A 22,066-nucleotide genomic window follows, 5' to 3' on the forward strand; every position below is an offset into this window, starting at 1 on the left:
GCACTTGATGGAAAACCATGAAGCAAAAGAAGATCTTCCAGCTGTAAAAGGGACATCTGCCATTGACTTCTACATGATCTCAATAGGTTTAAGATGGTGTATTTTTAATTCAGTTTAGTTGCAGCTTTGTTGCGGAATAAATTGCAACATAATTGTGTGTTTTTTCAGCAACAAAATCAGGTTTTAGCATTAAAAAAACCCAAACCAAACAAATGCCACCCTAAATGAACAGTCAGCCATTGCACATACTGTAGCACTAACCCTTCTTAGTAGGAATGTGAAAGACAGCTGTTGTCTAAGGGTGAGGTCAGATGAAAAATGGGAAGCGGACGTTTTTCAGGCCGACTTCCGATCCACTCTGCTCTCGAGGAGCGTACAGAAGTGGATATGCTTCCCTTAGCCTTGCAGAAAAGTGTAGGGCTGAGAGAAGCAGACATACACTTCGCCCTTGCTGAATGCTGACATGCTTTCCAACAGACACACTAACTTGACTAATGTGTCACTTAAAATAAATAGGAAGCAATACCGTAAGCATAAACTGTGTTATCATCCCTATCTCATAAAATGTTTCATTTTGAGAATTTTTAATGTGGATTCTGGTATTCATAAAGCATTTGTTTTACATGCAAACCCATACAAAGCTTAGATAAGAAAATCAATTCCCCCTTTTTTTTGCATCTTTAACTTTAAACCATGTGTTTGCAAAAAAATTTATGTTTAACAGGTAAAGACTTTCTATGAAAAGCTTGTATATGAAGTGAGCGCTTTCAAAGAAATCTTTATGAAACATCTAAACATATCTGGCTACATGAAACGTTATGCAACGTCGGTTATGGAAGACTACACAAGAGTGAAGGAAGAGGTACTATGCAGGGAATAAATGTAATAACTCTAGTCACTTCTGAGCAATGAGTATATTTGCAGTTGATTTTTCATTGAATTCGTCTCATTGTAAAAGGTAGAAAAAAATGTATACGTGTTTTATGTTGGTATTGCTACAAGTGCAGTCACTAGATGGCAGTGTGGGCTAGATAATCTTGTCTAGAAGACTTTTGAAGCAGGCAAGTGGAGAGATTGCCCAAGAAAGTCTCTAAAAGTTAGTGAGTACTGGGCCCAAACCTGTTTTGGCTGATGAAAGGGAGAACATAGTGCAAAAAGGGTGCAAGTCAAAAACTCCAGGTCACCCTGTAAAAGGGCCTGCATTGAAATAAGTCTTCAGACCCACCCTCATCCGAGGACTAGGTAGGGTTGCCATGTGTCCAGTTTTGCCCTTTGATTTCACAAGCCCATCTGCTAAACATCCTCACCCTGCTCCACAGTGCTCTATCACCCAAAAAGTGTATAAAAACACCCAGTACAAGGAAAGGGTGCAATGACTTGCCTTATAAAACACAAAATCCAAACTCCAGGTCATCCAGCCATAAGACTAGGGTAGACCCCTTTTTCCCTGACCTTTACAGCCAGAAGGAACGCAGCAGCCAATAGTCTTCAGAGCCCCTTCTTCACAAGGCAGTGGGGGTCCCTTTATCTATGTCCCTCCATCCAGAAGGTTTATTAATAGGACAGTAATACAAATGGACCTCCAAAGTCCCAACAACTTTTGCACCCTCAGTGGGCCAGGCTTTAGTGAAGAAGGAGCCTAATGGCCACACAACTTCTCCCTAGATCAGTGTGTAGGCCCAGATGAGTCCCATTGCAACAATCCAAAGTGAGGAAAAGTGCAGGTGAAAGATGTGGAGGTAAAATAAATAAATAGGTAAAATAAAATAAATAAATAGCAAAGCAGATGAGAGTCTTGCCATTCAACATCATTAGTCTTACACTAGGCCAGCTAGTGTAAAGACATGCCAACACAGCATCTCCTGTAATTCCTGCAACTTTTATGAACCTCGCTTTAATTGGTGAGAGCTAGAAGTAGGTCTGCTAGCCGCATTTACATAGTTATAGGTGGTGTTGTTTGCTATGATTATGTCTTGTAAGGAATTTTAGCGGTATATTTATATATATATATATATATTATATATTTTTATATTTTTTCTTGTATTCTTGTAAATATAGAAATATGTAACAATTACCTAAAATCAGTGTAGCTATGTGTGGTTTTTATGATATTATTTGTTATAGAGGCCCACTCTTTCACTACAGCTTCATTAGGTTTAGCACACCCATGCACCAGTAAACCATGCTAAGTATTGCTAGCTTCTCAGTGCTTTGACTCCATATGTCCCTGTTTTCTGTTGTACAGGCCGAACTGGAGATAGCAAGGAGAAAGAAGATTGCTGCAGAATATGAAGATTTCCTTAATATGCAACTGCAGATTTTACATCAGGATCTGAAATCCCAGGAAGACCATTGTACTGGGTTTAATGGAGCACTAAGAGAATCTGTCAGAATACTAGAGATGCTCAAAGACAAATATTGCACTGAAGAGACTGATGCTAAGCAGAGTACATATTATTACCGAAAGTAAGAGTAACATATTAAACTGCTAATTCCTGTGTGACATACAATGTTCCACTAATCACAGGGAGCTTTCAGAACATTTTAGTTCCTTCTTCAAAGCTGATTACAAAAAACTATGTTGGCTCTGACATATATACAGCATTTGCATAAGTTTGTATACCCATACCTTTCAGTTATTTTCTTATTTGAAATTGCCTTTGACAACTGCAATTTTTTGTTTAGGCTGTGGTTAGGACTATTAAAATGCTTGCCTACTGGTGTGTCCAGTTGTGTGTGTCCAGTTTATGGCAAGCTGTGGTAAGTTGCCCAGTTTCTCTAAATGCCTCCTCTTGGATACTTTGTGCATTTTATTGCATAAACCACACTGCTGGATAAGCAGTAGTGTCCGTGGATATTGTATTCTTCCAGTGCAGTAATCCCCAACCAGTGGCTTGTGAGCAATATGTTGCATATCCCCCTCCCCCTTTGATGTTACCCTCAGTGGCTTCAAAGTAGGTGCCCATTTTTAAATCTCTGATTTGAAGACAAGTTTTGGAAGCACAGAGACAGTTTTACTTCAAGCAGAGCCTCATGCAGGCCAGCAGTCCACATAGCCAAATAGCCAATCACAGCCTTTATTTAGCATCCTCAAGAAAGTTTTTTCATGCTAGAGTGCTGGTGTGGATTAATGCCTAGCCAACCCTAGCCTATGGCCTAGGGGCCCAGGTTAATGCACCTGTGTGTGAGAGGGGATGGCAGTAGGCAGGCAATTTACTTAAGCAAGGAAGCAGCACAGGTCATCCATGCACGAGATGCGCGTGTACATGAGGTCTCTGTGCCAGGTTGGGTTCAGCGCACACCAAACCCAACCAGCATAGAGAGCTTGGGTGCACACACATAACATGCATGACTGATCAACTATTCTACTGTATTGCTTCATTATAAATTTTACATGGGGACTGAATTTTACCTGCAACTTGCTTGCTTTTAAGGTTAAAACTCCCATATGATTGACCTTTTTTATTGCCGCCACTGGTATCACCTGACTGTAGCTGGAAAGGGTGTGAGCTACAACATGGAGCTGGCCACTGCTCCTGTATAAACTTCAGCAAAAAAAGGGAAAGTTGTGCTTACCACTAAATTAGGTGGGGGTGTAATGAGGCTGTGACCACAAATTCATACAGAGACAAGAGGTCCCCTATACTCACTTATCAAAATATATAGGACGTTAAGACATTTTGTACATTAAGCTACTAAAAATGCCCTTCTATTTAAACAAAATGGGGATTGTTTGTCCTCGTGCTTCTATATTTTTTAGTGACTACACATAGCATTTAGTAAAATTCCCTCAAAGGGGACTCCAGTTATTAAACCACTGGCCACCTAGGTCTGTGTGGACCCTGCCAACAAATAGAATCCCCCCCAAACAAACAAAAAAACAATCTGCATGGCAATGCAATACCCCTGATCTACTCTAGTCATGCCCATACCAAAGCTCTGCCCATAACCCACTTTCCCAGAGGTCTCCCCTTAGCAACCAGCAAATAGTCATCAATTGCATTTTTATAAGAAGGAAAGTATTAGATACAATTTCAAATCAAACTTAAACTATTCCAGTAGTCCTTATAGAGAGGGAGATAAAAATTTACTTGCTAGAACTGTTTGCATTAGTTATCGTCTTTGTGTCTATGCCAATTGCATGCTACACTGTTGTGCACGATACAATCAAATGCATAGAGTAAATCAATGAGCTAGAAAGTATAGTTTGAATTGTCACTGTGCTACATGTTAAGGATAAAGATATTTTGTTAGAAATATACTGTAGAATATTTAGTGAATTTTGTACTCCTATGGTAAGCACTATTTATAATACTATATTTTAAAGGATATTCATAGCCACTGTTATTTAGTTTATAGCTGACCATCTTGTATATGCCTATTTGTCTAGTGCTTAAGCTCTTGCATGTTCTAGGCTCTTGCTGCAGTATGAAGCAGTGTGTAACAGAATGTACAATGCAGTCATGAAGGAGTGTGAGCGACTAAAATCCTGGGGAGTATTGGGAGAAGGAACAGGAGCACAGCTTGTCAACAAGGAAAAGACCAGCCTGCTTTCAAAAGAGGATATTATAGGTAATCTGCTTTTCACTTTTTCTTAGCTTTATTTACAGTATGTTCTAAACACTGTAAGGGCAAAAGACCCCAAAAATTGGTGTTTAACTTTAATTAAAAACATTAAAGTCCTACATCTTAAGGGGCAGTGAGTTTTATAATGTATAGTTACATGAAAGATTGTTGCTCAGCATATTTAACTGTAGATATTATTTCCTACAATAATTTCTTTCAGTATTATACAACATAAGGATTATTATTCATTTTTTAATCTCTCGGGAAGAGACATAAGGGCTGATTCACTAAAGTGCGTTAAAACGTGTGTTAAAACGTGCATTATTTTATAGCATGCGTTAAAATTTTTATTGCGTCTAATTTTGCGCGTCTTAACGCACGATTCACTAAAAGCATAGTTAATTTAAGCGCGATGCTGCTTGCGTTATTTTAGTCGCAAAGACTATTTTCGTGCGGTATTTGAAGGAACGTGCGCTAATCAACGCACTGTGTATAAATATTTGCTGCATGCGAAAAAACGCACGCCATGTTATCCATACATGCCATTACTTTCGTAAAACTACTTTTCCCTGCAAACTGGAGGCTGCATCACTCTAGGGCCAACACAGACTTGAATAAATCCCCCTGCAAAGTCCATATTGTGTTGCCAAAAGCTCATGAACTGTACTTTTCTATAATTACCGCCTGCCTCAAGTAGGTGTTAATTTTCGAGTAGACTAATGCAATATTTAGCACGTCTAAGTGTTTGTGAATCATGCGTTAGTATTATTTCTGCGCGCTAATTAACGCGATGCGGTAAAATTAACGCATGTGATACGCGACTTAACGCATGCGGTAATACTGTAGCGAATCGCACGTTAATTTCCGCATCAATTTTAACGCTAAAAAACGTGCAATAAAAATTAACGCACTTTAGTGAATCAGCCCTATATTGTATTAGGCCCTGAGGTTTAAAATACAAATGGCTTTCAGTTTATTCTAGTTGGCACAGAAATTTACCATATTAAACTTGTCCATTTACAGTACTCATTTTATGGTTAAAGAGCTGGAGAGTAATGGTTGGTCAGTATGGTCAACTAAAACTTATTCATGTGTGATGGGTAAAATAGTTTAGTATACTAGTTTTAGTGTACTTCCTGATTTTAGTAATGGTATAAATGTATTTTTATATTTCAGCTCTGGACGGTTCATTAAGAGAATGTGATCTTGTATATATAAATCCATTGCATGGGCTAATTACCCCTACTAAGCATTCTGTAATGATGCTGCCCAGTCATTATCTAACCCCGGTTCCTGGTGACCACTTTGTACACAGTGAAACAGGGAGGGTGCTTCCTGTTGTTGGGAATGTTGGATATGATCCAATCTCCTCCCAGTTAATCCCAAGTGTAGACTCTGCAATTGGTAAGTACAAGAAATGCCAGAAAGCATTTCTCAGGAATTTCTTTAGAAATCATAGTTGCCACTAAAAGACTACATTTATGACATATGCAAATATACATAGTTGCAAATATGCAAAAGTTACATAGTTGGGTTGAAAAAAGACCAAAGTCCATCAAGTTCAACCCTTCCAAGCAAACCCCAATGCATACACATAGATCCATACTGACCTATCCACTCACATACATAAACCATATACCTGTATAACAACATCAGATTTTAGTACCACAATAGCCTTGGATACTATGCTTGTTCAAGAACTCATCCAGGCCCCTCTTAAAGGCATTAACAGAATCAGAACATCCTTGGAAAGACAAAAAAACTCAGATCCTTCTCAATTAAGGATACCCCCAAAACACAACCAATTAGCGTCTATTTCGCAATTATATTATTTCTACCAAAAGGCATAACTTTGCACTTTTCAACATTGAACCTCATTTTTAAGTTTGCTGCACTGTTTTCCAACTTAATCAAATTGCTCTGCAAAGTGGCAGCATCCTGCATTGTATATACAATAATTCTTTAATTGTTTGTATACAACACATTCTGTTATTACCTTGTTTAAGAATAATATGATAAAAAGATTCTCTTCACATGGTTCCACATATTTCCATAGTAAGCACAGTAAAAAAACAATATCTGCATTAGCAAAACAATTATATACCTGTAAAGTAAAGGTGCTGCCCTCTGCCCATTCGGCACGCCAAGGAGAAGCCTCTCGGGCTCCCTATGGCACTGCCATGATATGTATTTTAGGAATGTGTCGGCAGATGAACAGAAAGGACTCCCTTGATGAGCAGAAAGGAAAGGGCAGGCTAATTCTCTGGGGGGGGGGCAAATGTGTTAGGCACCCCAGTAAATTAATATGTAAGTTTTTTTTTTAATCTGAGCCACTACCTGCTCCTCTTCTGAAATAAAAATGCTTATGTATTAGCTGTATATGTGTATAGACTTAGCAATGTAAGTCACTGGGGATTCACTGTACTTATAAAGAGCAGGCTGGGGATGCATGTAACTAAGTGTTTGTTGAAATAGCAATAAGGGGCATTCAGGACATGTGTAGATAGGGCCCAGGATTAAATTAGACTCTGTTGCAGTCAGTATTCAATATTCTTTTTTGTATTGCTAAAGAAATGACCATTTTTATGTCATAGCTGATATTTGGAAGACAGAACTACCCACACTTCCCTACATTCCGTATCCTGTTTGCCCAGACACAGGTCTACCAGTGGAGTGCACTCTGCCAAGTTTCCACCATCAAGGAAAAGGTGAATGCTTTCAGTCTATGGTGGATGCAACATCTGGGATGGAAGTGCCAATACTGGCAGTGACAATACATCCACAAACTCACATGTGGTTGGCTGTGGGGGGTACATATATTCATCCTCTTACACAGCTTCTTTCACCAATTGAAATTGGCGGCCCTGTGATGGATTTTAAGGAAGAGAGAATTTTCCCAATTTTAGGAGTTCAGCTAGACAGCAACACAGGTTAGTGAAGTCTAACCTGGGACAGCAAACTGTTATATTGTATTCATTTTCAGCAATGTTATTTTATCAACATTGATCATAAAACCATCAAATTGTTTAACACCTGGAAAAGTTCACATGAGATGCAATTTTCAGTGGGAGAAACTATTGGGTTATATATGCAGCAACATTTGCCCTTGTCAGTTAGCTTTTGCTTCTAATATTTTACATCTGATGTAGTTAAAATGATTAAAGCAAATGTTTGATTGGTTACTGTGGGTTAATAGACTTAAATGTTTTACCCCTTTTTCTCTGCGATGATAAAACAGTACCTTGTACATGAATCCAGCTAAGATATAATTCATTCTTATTGAATGGAATACAGTCTTATTGGGTTCATTTATTGTTTAAAAGATTTTTTAATAGACAAAGTGTGGAGATCCAAATTAAGAAAAGACCCCTTAACCAGAAACCCACTGGTCCCAAGCATTCTCTATAACAGATCTCATACCTGTACTACTTAGCTATTATGCACTTTTATTGCCATAGCCTTCTATGGTATTCCTAGGCCAGTAATTCTCTTGGCTGGGATAATACATTCTAAATACTCAAACAATAAATAATACAAATTGTGATTGATATTTACACTAATCAGACAAATGTAATTGGCAAGTTGGATCAGTTCTGTTGGAGTTAAAATGTTTAAGGCTCTTGAAACGAATCCCAGATGATATGTAGATAGATCTGCCCTGGAATATAACAATATACTGGGGTTGATTTATTCCCAGCAGTTCAGTCCTGTTTTTGGATGTAGGAAAACTTTCCTGACTGTCAGTAAAATGTTCCTGACAGTAAGTTAAGTGAATGGACACATTCCGTGTGTCAATTCATCAGATTGACCAGGAATAAATAGTTCTGATGGGGGTAAAAACTGCAAAATCCTAAACCGTGAATCAAATTTGGGGATTTGTAACTGGCATTTCTGCTTGTTAAAATTTTATGACGATAAAACAACTCCACAAATTAGTATTAAGTTCTCTTTCAATCTCCCGTTAGAGTTAATCTCTATTTTGCAGCAGTGGTAGAGATTAATAATCAATTGATACAGTGCAATGTTGGTAATGTAATATATTTATTTGGAGCATGCATTTTCATTCCATTTGCTGCAACATTCTCTCAACCAGGATATTAAATACTAAAATATTGCATAATAGGATAGCACAGTAGCTACCAATTGACTTCTTGGCACCCACCTGTCACAGAAAAATTAGTTTAGGCCATTTGTTCAATTAATGGAGGTGCTTTCAGATATGATGGAGCCACAAATGTAAAAGCATAGTTTAGTAACGACAATAGATTGGTATATAGCCCTGTAGAAATAGTTTTGAATAAAGTAAGGAAAGCAGGAAATTGTGATAGAGAGATTATAATTGCTAGATGTATTTGTTATTTCTAAAACCAGTTATTCCAAAGAATTTTGGAGGGAGTTCAAGAGTTCTATTAAAATAATAAGACTTTAAAAGAATGCTATAATAATGTGCCATGGCTTTATTGATGTGCTAACATTGCTTTTAGTTCATATTTGTCTATAAAGCTTTTATTTTACTCATAGATATTATTCTGTGCTCTGTGCCAACTGTTTTTTGCACATCCAGTTCGAATTTATATGGAATCTAAGAGGGTTTTCCAGAAGAGCTAGCTAACTGGAAGTTTAAAGAAATAAGGGACTGCAAGGGAGAGGGTGCTTTTTCCATTTCAAGCTAATATGGCTTGTTTTCTGGTTTCTGTTTACTGAATAGCTAGTTATTGTTAGAATGTTCATCAGCAAGTGAATTTTTGGATATAATTATGTTACAGTGTGTGAACTTGATTCTTCAACACTTTCGTATTGTAGCTACTGTGTTGGTATAGACTTGCACATCTACAATATATAGCAGCATTATAATGGTGCATTTTGACAACCTCAGAATTACTCTTGAAATATATGAAAATGTAATGTAGGAAATTCCTCAACTTGTGTTTTGAACATTGAGAACACATGGGACTGGAAGCAAGGGCACTTTCCTTGCCACTATGTATATGTAATAAATTATTCTATAAAAGCATATAGATTTAGAAGACATGGGTTGTAAACATGCAACGCAACCAACTACACATAGGCAGCAGTTTTTTTTTATTTTCCTTGGCTTTCACTTTGACCATTGTAATTACATATACAGAAGCAGGCTGTCTTTCTAAACTGTGGCTTTTTATACAAGGTTTCTCTAAATAATTAGTAATGAGTGAATGTGTCCCAATTCGCTTAGCAGGAAAACTCAGGAAACTGAGAAACAATGTGTGAAATGGCAAAAAATCATGAAACACTGATACGAAAAAATGCTTTTTTTTGTGACATAACCAGGCCCTTTTTTACGTGACCGCTACTTTTTTATGTGGCCATGCCTTTTTTTGATGCAACCATGCTATTTTTTTATGTGACCATTATTTTTCACACCTACATTTTGCGAAGCAATTCGCCAATGGCGAAATGCAGAATTTTGCTGAGAGGATGTTAAGACAATTAGATTTCGAATAAGCTGGTTTTTGAGTCCGGATTTGTGCTTTCCTGCATATTCATTTTGTATCCTTGCTTTTACCATTGATAGCATGTCACCAAGCTCCGCCAAATTTGTTTTATTGTTTGGCAATAAATAAATATTTTCATTTAAGACCTGTGGGGTGCTATGCTTATTTCTCACTAGCACCCAGCCATTACCCCATCATGATTAAAATTCCCCTCTGCCCGCTGATTGTTCCTTACTGATGATATTATATAAGGAATAGCAGCAGCTGTTGTTGTTTTTCGATGTTTAATATAAATAAAAACCATTGAACATGGAAACTCTTCCGCCATTGTGGTTGAATGGTAGAGGTTTGTATAAACATAAGCTACATCAACCTTAACATTTGGAACAATTCACTGCCTCACTACTATCTCTTCAGTTAATCACCATCAGGCAAACATACAAATCAGACAAAAAAATCATGTAATTTATTGTGTAACACTCAGTATTTTAAATAAGTTCAGTGAGGTGATTTTCTGTTTCTTTCTGTAGGCCGTGTACTGCCACTAGGGGGATTAATGGCTCCCACTGGTAGAATTTCCATTCTAGGAGACATTTTCACTGAGCCTCTGAGTGGAAAGAAGTGCAGAATCCAGGGGGCTGTTCTGCACCAAGGGAAACTGTCACCTCATGCAGGCAGCTACCAGTCTCTTCTGGAGACAAACATGCTTCTGTCTCAAATAAAGGTTATTGAAATTATTAAGAGACACAAAGACTTACTGTATGAAGATGTGCCAGTTTTGGAAGAGGATTTTGATCACATTTATAAAACTCTAAATAAAGCAGTGGAAACTATGAAGAAGTCATCGATGGTTATGGAGAAGCACAATATGTGTAGGATGTACAATTTAAGAATCCACCACAAAGTAGCAAGTGATATTAAACACTGTGGTGGAAACCTAGGTGAGAAATAGATTTAGTGTTAACAGAAGCTATAACTATCCTGCTGGTTTACCATTACATTATACATTATATTCTTTGTAAACAGTGTTATATGCAAAATATCATTAGATTTAGGGGCTTTATTGCATTTGTTTTATTTGCAACATTGGGGGTTATAGGTTACATATATAGTGAATATGTTCAGCATGTATTTTAATGGTTCTATAAAGTACAAACTGTAAAATTGTAAGCTCTACAGTAACTATACTTCTTTAGTGCCCACCTTCAGTTAACAAAATAGATGAATAAAATGTTTTTCTTAATTTAAGGGATATTTTAACTTCATACTATCCTTTTTTGCCTTTGTTAAAGAAAAAGGAAATGCATTTTAGCGTTTTATTGGTAACAGATTAGTCACAATAGTGCAGGCTAGAACACTATATTTATTCTGCAGAATGCTTTACCATACCTAAGTAAACAGCCATAGAATCTCCCTCTGTTTGTTTAAGATAGCAGCTACCATTTAAGCTTGGTCTGACTTCACTTCCAGGCAGCAGCTTGCAGATATGGAACAGATTTCAGATCAGATTACACAGCAGAGATGGGAGGGGGGAAAGCAGAAGGGAGGGGGAGAGAGGGGAGGGGGAAAAAGCAAATGGGAGGAGGAGAGAGGAGCAAACTGAGCAGACTTTTTTCTGAGAGAAGGACATCTGACACAGAAGATGATGTAAACAGAATAAAAGGAAAGAAATGTGGTGTATCTTTTCAGTAAGTACCAAGAGCAGCAGTTCTATGAGTGTTTATGGCTGTATGTACATAGACCTTTCTGATAAAGCTTACTTAGTTTTTACATTTCCTTCTCCTTTAAAATATAAAATTTTGTGGGTAGTTTGGTTTGCTCTTCTGTTGCCTTGCTTTCTCACCATGGATTATCAAAGGTACAGGTATGTAAACTGTATATTTCATATGCTATCTGTGCCAAAAGCTCTGTGTATATAAATCCTTTTAGTCCAACTTTCCCTGTTAACCCAAAGTTGCACTATGCTGTTTTTTTCAGTCCACTACTGTGACTTTGCACCTTTTGCAATGCACACTTAGAATTCACATGCATGAGCCCTTATAATAGCAAAAATCTAAGTTATATAACATGATGACAGGAGTCATCACCCTATTGTATAATTATCCTCGATAAATCAAAGCCCACAGAAATTATAGCCAAAAGTGACTTCTTGGGACACTGCCTTCGATTTCATTGGTTTCAATTAAACTGTGTGATTTGTCACCCATGTAAAGCAGGCTTAGCAGGTAATACTGTATTGTATTCTGTATTGTATTCCTGCACAGTCACTATAAAGTAGAACTGAAAATCATTACATTTTCCATATACTGCTGAACCTTATATTTTGTCCTTAGACATCAGCAAAATGATTATATTTCACCTTTGTATAATTGTAAGTATAGAAATGGGTGGTAAAGGATAGATTAGAGGAAAACATGCATCTTATAGTGATTATGTAATTTGCCAAATCAGTGTTTGAATATATATATATATATATATATTTTTTTTTAGGAATGGTAATGTATCCTAAAACAGAGCTGTGGATACCAGCAGTTCTTGGAATGGAGATTCCTGACCCCGGACCCTCGGATTTGATGGTGCCGATTCTGGGAGTGGAGTATGATTTTAACAAAGGCCACCTTATTCCTCTTGCAGGAACAATGGTAGACTCTGATGGAAATGGTACAGTCCTCTCCTTTCTCTAATTCTGTCTCTTGCTGTCTTGTTCATTAGTATCTTTAGGTGCATTTGCTTATTGGTTACAGTAAAAATCATTTGTAACTGACACCATAAAGAAACAATGTGCAGGGTATATATAAAATATGCACATTACATACACAAACATGTAAACATGGGCAGTCTGCTCAGTTCTAAAAGACCAATCAGTCTACCAAACCTCAAGGCTGTACCAAAGAACTCCCTAATATAACACCTCATAGCCTCATTTTAGAAAAACAACTTGAATTTAGTGCCAGAGGGGCATGTTTACTAACACTGGAGATAAATATTTAACAGTTGCCTCCAAGTTAAGCTGGCCATACATGTAAAGATCCGCTCATATGGTAAAGTCACCAAACAAGCCTTTCCTTTACAGATATGGCCATCTTTCCATCCATATTTCAAATTTAATTTTGAAATTTCACATGGGTCTAGCCATATTCTTTATTCCCCAGGGTGCTACAGCCGCCATGTGACTTTGATAAACTTCAGTCACACTTTACTGCTGAGGGGCAAGTTGAGTAATATTAGTACCCCCCCCGCAGCAGCCGATCAGCAGGAAGGGGGAAAGTAGCAAGATTGCAGCTCCCAGTAGATATTAGAATAGCACTCAATAGTAAGAAATCCAAGTCCAGCTTGCAAAAACAAAACTAATGAAAAAAAAAATATTTACTGCTTTTATGGTGGGTGTGTTTATCTTGCACTTATATTTACAGCATATAAAATGCACATATTCTATGCATTGTGATTTATGTGCAATGTTGATGACAAATAAACAATGAAGATCTGTATATATGTAAGGGCTCTGGCACAACGGGAAGATTAGTCGCCCGTGACAAAACTCTCTGTTCGCGGGCGACTAATCTCCCCGGATAGCCATCCCACTGGCGAAAATGTAAATCGCTGGTGGGATGGCATACGCGGCGGCACAATTTCAGTGAAAACACGCAAATTGCCTCGATGGCATTTCAGGGAGATTAGTCGCCCGAGACACAGGAGATTTGTCGCGGGCGACTAATCTCCCGTGTGCCAGAGTTCTAATATATTTACAGTATACAAGACCCAGGAGATAAATTCTAATCAGTTGTCATTATTGTAACATCTCTGATCTCTGCTTTCTAAAAGGTCTTATCGCCATCAAAATGGGAGCAAACACCATAGATCCACTTACAGGGAACAGAGGTCCTGTGGTTAATGCAAGAATAAACCCTATGACAAGAAGTGTGGTGCCTGTTGTACGTACAGCATGTGTACAAGAAAGGGATTCTTACATGGTACATTTTGATTTTGTGACCCACCTGAAGTTGTGTGATCATTTGCATCTGGTTATTCTATATATGTAAATTAACACCAGGCTTTATAAACTAATGTTAAGAATATTCTGTATAATATAGCTGGAGGTGACTGAGAAGGAGCTGTCCTTGAGGGAGGAATTTTGGCATAGCCAGAAGGATAAGGAAGATGATCTGATGAAGGAATTGAATCATATAACAATGTACACAATTGATGCTGCAAAAGAACTGAAGATACATAAGGTAAGGTGGTACCAAGGCCACTGCGCATAACAACTCAGTACCTATGTCATACTATTGCTCAGTGTTTGATAAAGCAACACTATATCATATCATAGCTTAAAGCTGTGTTGCAATGAAAAGAAAAACAAAGTAGCAATCTAACTTTTTTTTCAAATTAATTTCTTCTGGAATAACAATGATAAAAATGTTTCATTGCTTTTTAGGTTAAAGTGAAGGAGAGGATGTTATCACTTGAAGCAGCCTGTCACTCACTAGAAGAAACCTCTCTGTTTGAAACCCAAAGAAGAGCTGCTAGGAACCTTAATACATTAACGCTTAATGCTAGTCATATACCTTTTCTGGGTATGAAGAAATATTTCTTTTCTGCAGAACAATATAGTTTATGCAAAGTACTTTGATATAGAAAAATGTCCTGGCTCCTTCATGAATATATAGACTGTAGTTTAACTATAAAAGCTCTCTTATTAGCTAGTTAGTCTTCTGGAGTTTTGTCACCCACACTTAGGGGGAATTTATTAACATTCAGATTTTTGTGACTTCATAGTTATCTTTAAACCACGACTAAACTCATTTCCACAAAGGTCAGTCATTTATCAAAAAATCTGATTTAAAAAAGCATGAGCAATAAAAAGTATTGTAAAAATGTGAAAGCTGTGACTTTTCCAATTTGTCACACAAAAACTGCATTTTTTTCATATTATTGCACAAAAGCCAGCATTAAAAAAACTGAAAAGCTTTAAAACCACAAAAAAAAAGAAAGATCCAGTTGTAAAAGCAACCATCTGCCATTGGCTTCTACGTGACGTCAATAGGCTTTAGATGTATTTATTCTTTCAAATTGAAAAAATACAATAGCAATAGTAAATGCCCCCTTTAATCTCCTTCAGTAGGGGAGACAAATCATCATAGAATACCTTCCCAGTTATGTCATTGTGAATTACCAGTAGCAGTGCAAGCACCGTAAGTTGTCTTCTCCTTTAAACATGTTTAGGCAATTTCATTATATAAAGGATTACATTACCCTGGATAGGCCCTGTATGGGCAGTTTCCTATCACTGGTGTGGTTAGACACGTGTAAACGTGCAGTGGCCCCCAAGAGTGTTTTTTGTGGATTCGGTTCAACTGGACCTCCCTTCTTTTTTATGGAACTGTTTTTAATGGATTTCTAAGGACATTAGATCAACACTTATGGACTTATTATTTGGATTGTATGCTTTATTCACTGCATTTGTTTTGATCATTTTATATATTATTGGTTTAACAAACCTATGCACATTGTGGCATTATCTAATGCTATGCTATTTTGAGCTATAATATGCTTAATTGCTGCACTATCACTTTAATGTTAATGTATAATGAAACATTACTTTGCTTTACTGTAGCACTTTTTTTATAAGGTATATTATACAATGACCCCTCACTTATGTCCAATTATTGTACTATCACTTTAAGGATTTTCCTGAAATGCTGTGTGTCTGGTGGGTCATAGGTCAATTTGGCTTTAAATTAGAACACATGGTTATGGTCTTTGTACACTTGATAAAGGGTATTGACCCGAAACATGTCGTGTTACCACTACCCACAATAAATGGTTTGCAGTAAATCTGCTGAAGCTTTTTTCTCCTACTTTTTGGATTTTTGAAGTTGTCTTCTCCTGTCTTGGCCTAAGCAATTCAATGTTTTACCAACAATGATCCACACTGATATCAATGCAAAAGTATATACTGTCATTTGCAATGCTGCAATATAAGGAAAAACATGGCAATTTGCCCCCACTTTTGACTTTCATTTGTACTCTCTGAAAATGATAAAACAGTAACTCTTCAATCACATTTTATGTGGTTGGTTTGGTATTTGACCCCCCCCCCTAGCAACCAGACAGTAGTCTAAATAATATAGAAAATATGTCGTTACAACTTCATTGTAAATAAAATATACCAGGAAAAAAAACTTAAAATTAATTCTTGTTGGATGTTTTCTTAGAATACTATAGTGTACATTATACTAACATTAATGTTTAGCATTTTTTACTGATTGAAGAGTTTCCCCATGTATATTTTATACCCAGATGATAGCACAGAAGAGAAGGAGCAGCAGATGATGGTGACCCTGGTTGTGAGAAAAACTATTGAAAGACTAATACAATTTGCTGACAAGATGGAACAGGAGACTGAGAGGCTACACAGACAAATTAATGAATGGCAGAAAGGCAGGAGGAACGCTGAGGAAACAATGAACACCAAACACAGAATGGTGACGTCTGTATATGGTTGAGGAAAAATAAGCTAAAACATCACAAAGCTCTGACTTTTTGGGTCTGCAGCAGCAAAATGATCTATGGGGCTCATTTATTTGCCCAAAAACTTAACAATTTTGGCACTGAATGGAAGCCCCATAGCACAAGGCAGACTTCATAGGACCTTCATGTAGTAACTGGTACCCAGCTGAAAAATAGCTAAATATCCTTCCAACTTAGTGCAGTTCAATGTAATAAACCCCCAGTGCTGTTTTAATTAGCAATTACCAAGCTTTAAAATTGTTAGGCCCACATTTAAAGATAACCTCTTTTCCTGGGCCCCTAAAGTCTGCTTTACATATTTTTATCCCACTGAGGTTTACAATTATATTCCTTCAAATTCCGAATTGCTGAGTGCACTTAGATATTTATTATCATTTAAAGGAACAGTAACACCAAAAAATGAAAGTGTATAAAAAGAATTAATATATTATATACTATTGCTCTGCACTGGTAAAAGTTGTGTGTTTTCTTCATAAACACTACTGCAGTTATATAAATACCCTGCTGTGTAGCCACGGGGGCAGCCATTTAAATTGAAAAAAGGAGAAAAGGCACAGGTTACTAAGCAGATAACAGATAAGTAGCATAGATTCCCATTGTATTCTACACAGTATCTGGTATCTTCTTATGTAATCTGAGCCTTTTCTCCTTCTTTCAATTTAAATGGCTGCCCCCATGGCTACACAGCAGCTATTTCTATTAACTATAGTAGTCTTTCTGAAGCAAACACACAACTTTTACCAGTGCAGGGCAACAGTACATTATATTTTAATTATTTTAAAACATTTTTATTTTTTAGTGTTACTGTTCCTTTAACATTGTTGTGTTTGACATAATACAAGACAAAGAGAAAGGACAAGAGAGGATAAGGCACAAGAACAATAAAGCACAGTGCAATTTAGGGAAGGTAATGCAGAGGCCTGGGTAAATCAGAAAAGGCTAAGCATGTGACTGTACACAAGGCACAGAATGGAATAAGACTTTGGGAGTGGTACCAATTTCTTGTTAAACAATTAAAGGGATTGTTCACCTTCTGAATTAACTTTTAGGTTCGCATTCATCAAAGTACGACAGGTCTGAATACAAAAAAATCGTATTTTTCTAAGGTTTACAACTTTTGCGTATTTTCTTTGATATTTTCGTACATTTGTGTGACTTTTTCGTACTTTGCGTCAAAAAGCATGACAATTTGTGCGACAAAATTTATTTGTCTCACTGAGTACAAAAGTTTCGGATTCATTCAAGCTTCGGTATCGTGACTTTCCTTGGGCCAGGTTGGAGCTGCAGAGTGCCATTGAATCCTATGGGATGTCTCCAAAATCCTGCACGGAAGGATCAAAGTCAGAAATCCTTTCCTGCCGTTTATGATCGTCAGATATGAAAAATTCGTACTTTGCAGAGCAAAGCACAAATTTTTCTTATTAGCATATACGATTTTTTAGTACTTTAAAAAGCACAATACAAAAAAATTGTATTTAATACGTTTTTTTTGTATTGTGCTTTTTAAAGGTACGAAAATTATACTTTGATAAATCTGCCCCGTAGTGGATTGTAGAAAATGACATTATTTGCAATTGCTTTCCATTTTTAAATTTTTGTGGTTCAGCAGCTCTCCAATAAAGCACGGTACAATTTAGGGGAAAAAAAACCAGAGGATTGTAACTGCAGATTTTGCCTCAAGGAAATTGTTTAACTGTACATCAGTATACACAAATAAAAATTTTATAATTTGAATATACTTTCTGGTTTTCCTATACAATGTGTAAGGCCTTTGTTTTTAAACAATTAAAGCATTAGAGCAGTTGTCCGGCAGCTTGAGTGATGCATTCATAAAGCATGACTGCATGATAAGATTTCATCTATCGAACATTAATGGAAGAAATCCTTGCTTTCCTTCCAGGTTTTGCTGCACTTAGTTGATGAATTTCAAGATCACATTATGAAAAGACTTGCTGGTGTGGACTTTGCCTATTGTAGGCTGGAGTATTTAAGAGAACATGACAGACTACAGGGACTTTTGGCCAAGGTGACATATAGAATCAGTCTCACTTATAGAAAACAATAAATGTTTATGAGGTGTTTCCTGCCACTGTGGTAAAAAAACAGTTGTACTGCCACATAGAGCCTCCTGTAGCCTGCCAGTCCACATATGAGCTACCAAAAAGCCAATCACAGCCCTTATTTGGCTCACGGGTAAAAAAGGTTGGGGGTACCTGACCAAATGTATTAATATGATGTTGACTATTCTTCCTCCTGGAATCTACCCAATGCAGACTCCTCCATCCAGGCATCATTAGCCTTTTCCATTTTTATGCATATCTACCAAACTCTGAGTTGCAATTACTAAAGCATGCATCTTTATTTTAGTCTTTTTTATTAGGTTCAGCACCCTATTTTATCAATCCACAAACAACATATTGGAATGCAAGAGGAAAAGGTTTCAAAGATATTCACCAAACAATGATTCCTTTGCTGAAGCACATGATTCATATCATGGAAGACAAGAAAAATTCTGTGTTATTATCTGATGTGAAATTTCCAGTCTCAGGTGAGGTAACAGCACAAAGCCCAATAACATTTACAAGAGTATGAAACTGTATATTGTAAACAGTCTATACAGTGAACTGTCTATAGACTCCCCTGAACTGACTGGCAATGCAGTATGTAATGTAACTGTAAACAACCTCACCTCTCAGTCTAATGCAGGGGTAGGGAACCTATGGCTCGGGAGCCAGATGTGGCTCTTTTGATGGCTGCATCTGGCTCACTGCCAAATCTTTAATAAAAAAAAATAACGGGGCGTGGCCTGCGGTCGGCGGATAGAAGACGTGTTCTAAGCCTTAGAACACGTCTTCTATCCGCCGACCGCAGGCCACGCCCTCTTCTGCATCGCATTCGCATCCGGCATCCTTGGCACCCACCCTACCTTGCCCCGCAGCATCCGCGGCCAAACATATTGTATGGCTCTCACGGAATTACATTTTAAAATATGTGGTGTTTATGGCTCTCTCAGCCAAAAAGGTTTCCGACCCCTGGTCTAATGTGTTTAGTGGAGACTTTTATAATGCATATTAATCAACTGCCTCAAAAGCCATAACAGAAATACTACAGGAGTTTTTGAATACAAATATCATGCTTTCTTGATAATGTTGAATTTTGAAAAATGTGTAAAAAGTCACAAAGTGTTACAAAGTGTCAGACTTGGTTTAAAATGTGTATTGTATTTTTGTAGTTAGTGAACCATGGAAATTATTCTTAGCTAACAGCGTATTGATGTATTTATAAAAATGTGAACTTTTATAGCAGACAAATGCCTAGAATTATTTTAGTCAGCTATGGCATGAAAAGTGGTGCAAAATGGTACATAAAAAATAGATCCAGTTTTATCTGGTGTAGTCCAGATATATATTGTCTGTCCAGGTTTCAGAGTTCTAAAATCTAGGAAGAAACACTCTCCCTCACTGCTGAACCCCTAGCCTCAATCCCCACCATCAGAAAATAATAACAAAGAGGAGAAATAAGGACAGTAAGGGCAAAATAGATGGATGAAGAATAGAAAGAAACACAGAGAAGGCACGGAATGCAAGTACCATAGACTAATAAAACAATACCTTGTAATTGATTCTAAGTAAGAGATAATGAATATTTATTGAAGAAAAAACAATCCTATTGGATTTATTTAGTTAATACTTTAAGTATGGAGGTGTATGTATAAACTATAATCAGAAGAAGTCAAGAAGTAACAAAGCTTTGATATTACTATATATTAAATTAACTCACTGACTACTAATAAAGTGTGACTGTTTTATTGTCACCATAGTGGACCCGAGTTGTTACAGTATAAGAATATTAAAGGTAAAGCAATAGTAAATGTAAGTTTCTGTCGATATACTGACTTCTGTGTATTTATTTCCAGGTTACTCTTCAAGAAGTACTTTAAAAGCATCAGCAGCAAACTGCAATTTCAGTGAGGCATCAAGTGGGATATCTAAACTTCAACCAAGCGCTCCTTGGCTCAACCATTCTGAAATTTTTTATAGGCATCAAGATTATTTTTTTAGGTGATTAAAATATAAAGTCTAGCAAACGTTTTTCTGTGATACAAGACTTTGTGATTATGCCTTAATGTAAGTTGTAAGCTTGGTCAGCATGCTGCTTTTTTTCCTGTTAAAGGTTTCTTATTGAGAAACATGCAGGGGAGCTTGTCCATTTGGAACAGTTGCTGGTGGCAGAAGAAATAAACAGGATCTGGAACTTTTATGAAACTTACAAAGAAAATATTACTGCAGCAATAATAGAGGGATTTCCCAAAGTGGCTCAAACTGCAGGCAAGAAAAGTCACCCTATTACTAGAGACCTTAGACCTGAAAAGGTGAGTCTGTGGTTTAGTATTTTCAGAAAAATTAAACCATACTTACATTTATGTATTTAAGATTTTAATTTATATTGTGCTTCTACATCAATAGAACAAATGTATCAGTACAGTAATGCAAGAATGCAATTAATGCAAAATACAGTCACATTGAAGATTAAGTGTTCCCTTCACCATGGTGCTTACAATCTAACTGTATGAGTAACTAAAGCTGGCCATGCACATAAAAAAATTTCTTTCCTTAACAACCAATTTAATTGCGATTCGACAAAGCCATCAACTATCTAAAGGTTAGTTGGTACTGAATGATCATACATCTAGCAATCTTTCATCCAACATCGGTCAGAAAACCAGGGGGACAGGTTTAAACATTTTCAACGCTAACAATGGAATTTGTCCATTGTCCAGCTGTTTGCAGGACCAAGTAGGCAGTTTTTCCTTCGCTTCAACTAGACAATATCTTTTGAAATGGTCGTTTTTGTTAAGGGACATATCGTACTTTTAAATGATTGTTTCAAGGTAAGGTTGGTTGTACAATAACAAAAAGATGTTTTAAAAATCTGCACGTGTATGGCCAGCTTTACAGGCACAAATAGAAAAATAAATGCTGCAGTATTTGAAATAAACAGAAACCACCAACCTTCAAATGCACTGCTACAACTACAGCAGAAAGATTTACTTTGGGTTTAGCATTTGCATTTGTGTTCTTACTGGGTAAACTCCAAGATGGCCCTGGGACCTTTAAAGGGCACCTATAACTTCAATATCGCTCTCTATTTACATATATCATATTAGAATAAAAATATTTTTTGTAATCCTGCTCTCTTTGCATATTAGTTTCCATAATTTCTAGGACGTGATTATGAAAATTCCAAATTATTTGTACTTTGTGACAGTGTGAGGCATTATTTTTTGTCCTCCGTCTAAACTTACATTTATGCTGGCACATGCAAGTAAATGGGTCCAAATTAATACTCTTTAATAAACTAGAAATGTATTATAACATATACATAAGAAACCATGTAAACAGCAGCCTTCTAGACCTCAATGGGTTGGTCCATTTCCCTGTGGCAGTATCACTATACCAGTAGACTTAGTAGAACTAAATATAGCACATTAACAT

At 36.9% G+C, this 22,066-nt stretch overlaps 1 protein-coding gene across 1 annotated transcript in view; it reads left to right on the plus strand.

The window, feature by feature from the left end:
- Positions 1–22,066, plus strand: part of LOC100498396 — a 57,587-nt gene that overhangs the window by 11,497 nt on the left and 24,024 nt on the right. Inside the window, exons 7-21 of the mRNA XM_031906402.1 lie at positions 725–862; positions 2,246–2,466; positions 4,415–4,572; positions 5,743–5,970; positions 7,161–7,496; positions 10,571–10,981; positions 12,531–12,701; positions 13,863–14,011; positions 14,132–14,272; positions 14,476–14,614; positions 16,341–16,525; positions 18,472–18,597; positions 18,939–19,119; positions 20,488–20,632; positions 20,745–20,943. Coding sequence (XP_031762262.1) covers positions 725–862; positions 2,246–2,466; positions 4,415–4,572; positions 5,743–5,970; positions 7,161–7,496; positions 10,571–10,981; positions 12,531–12,701; positions 13,863–14,011; positions 14,132–14,272; positions 14,476–14,614; positions 16,341–16,525; positions 18,472–18,597; positions 18,939–19,119; positions 20,488–20,632; positions 20,745–20,943 — 2,928 coding nt within the window. The remainder of the gene's footprint in view (positions 1–724; positions 863–2,245; positions 2,467–4,414; positions 4,573–5,742; positions 5,971–7,160; positions 7,497–10,570; positions 10,982–12,530; positions 12,702–13,862; positions 14,012–14,131; positions 14,273–14,475; positions 14,615–16,340; positions 16,526–18,471; positions 18,598–18,938; positions 19,120–20,487; positions 20,633–20,744; positions 20,944–22,066) is intronic.

Source organism: Xenopus tropicalis, chromosome 7 (assembly GCF_000004195.4).
Source record: "Xenopus tropicalis strain Nigerian chromosome 7, UCB_Xtro_10.0, whole genome shotgun sequence".
Classification (NCBI taxonomy): Eukaryota; Metazoa; Chordata; class Amphibia; order Anura; family Pipidae; genus Xenopus; species Xenopus tropicalis.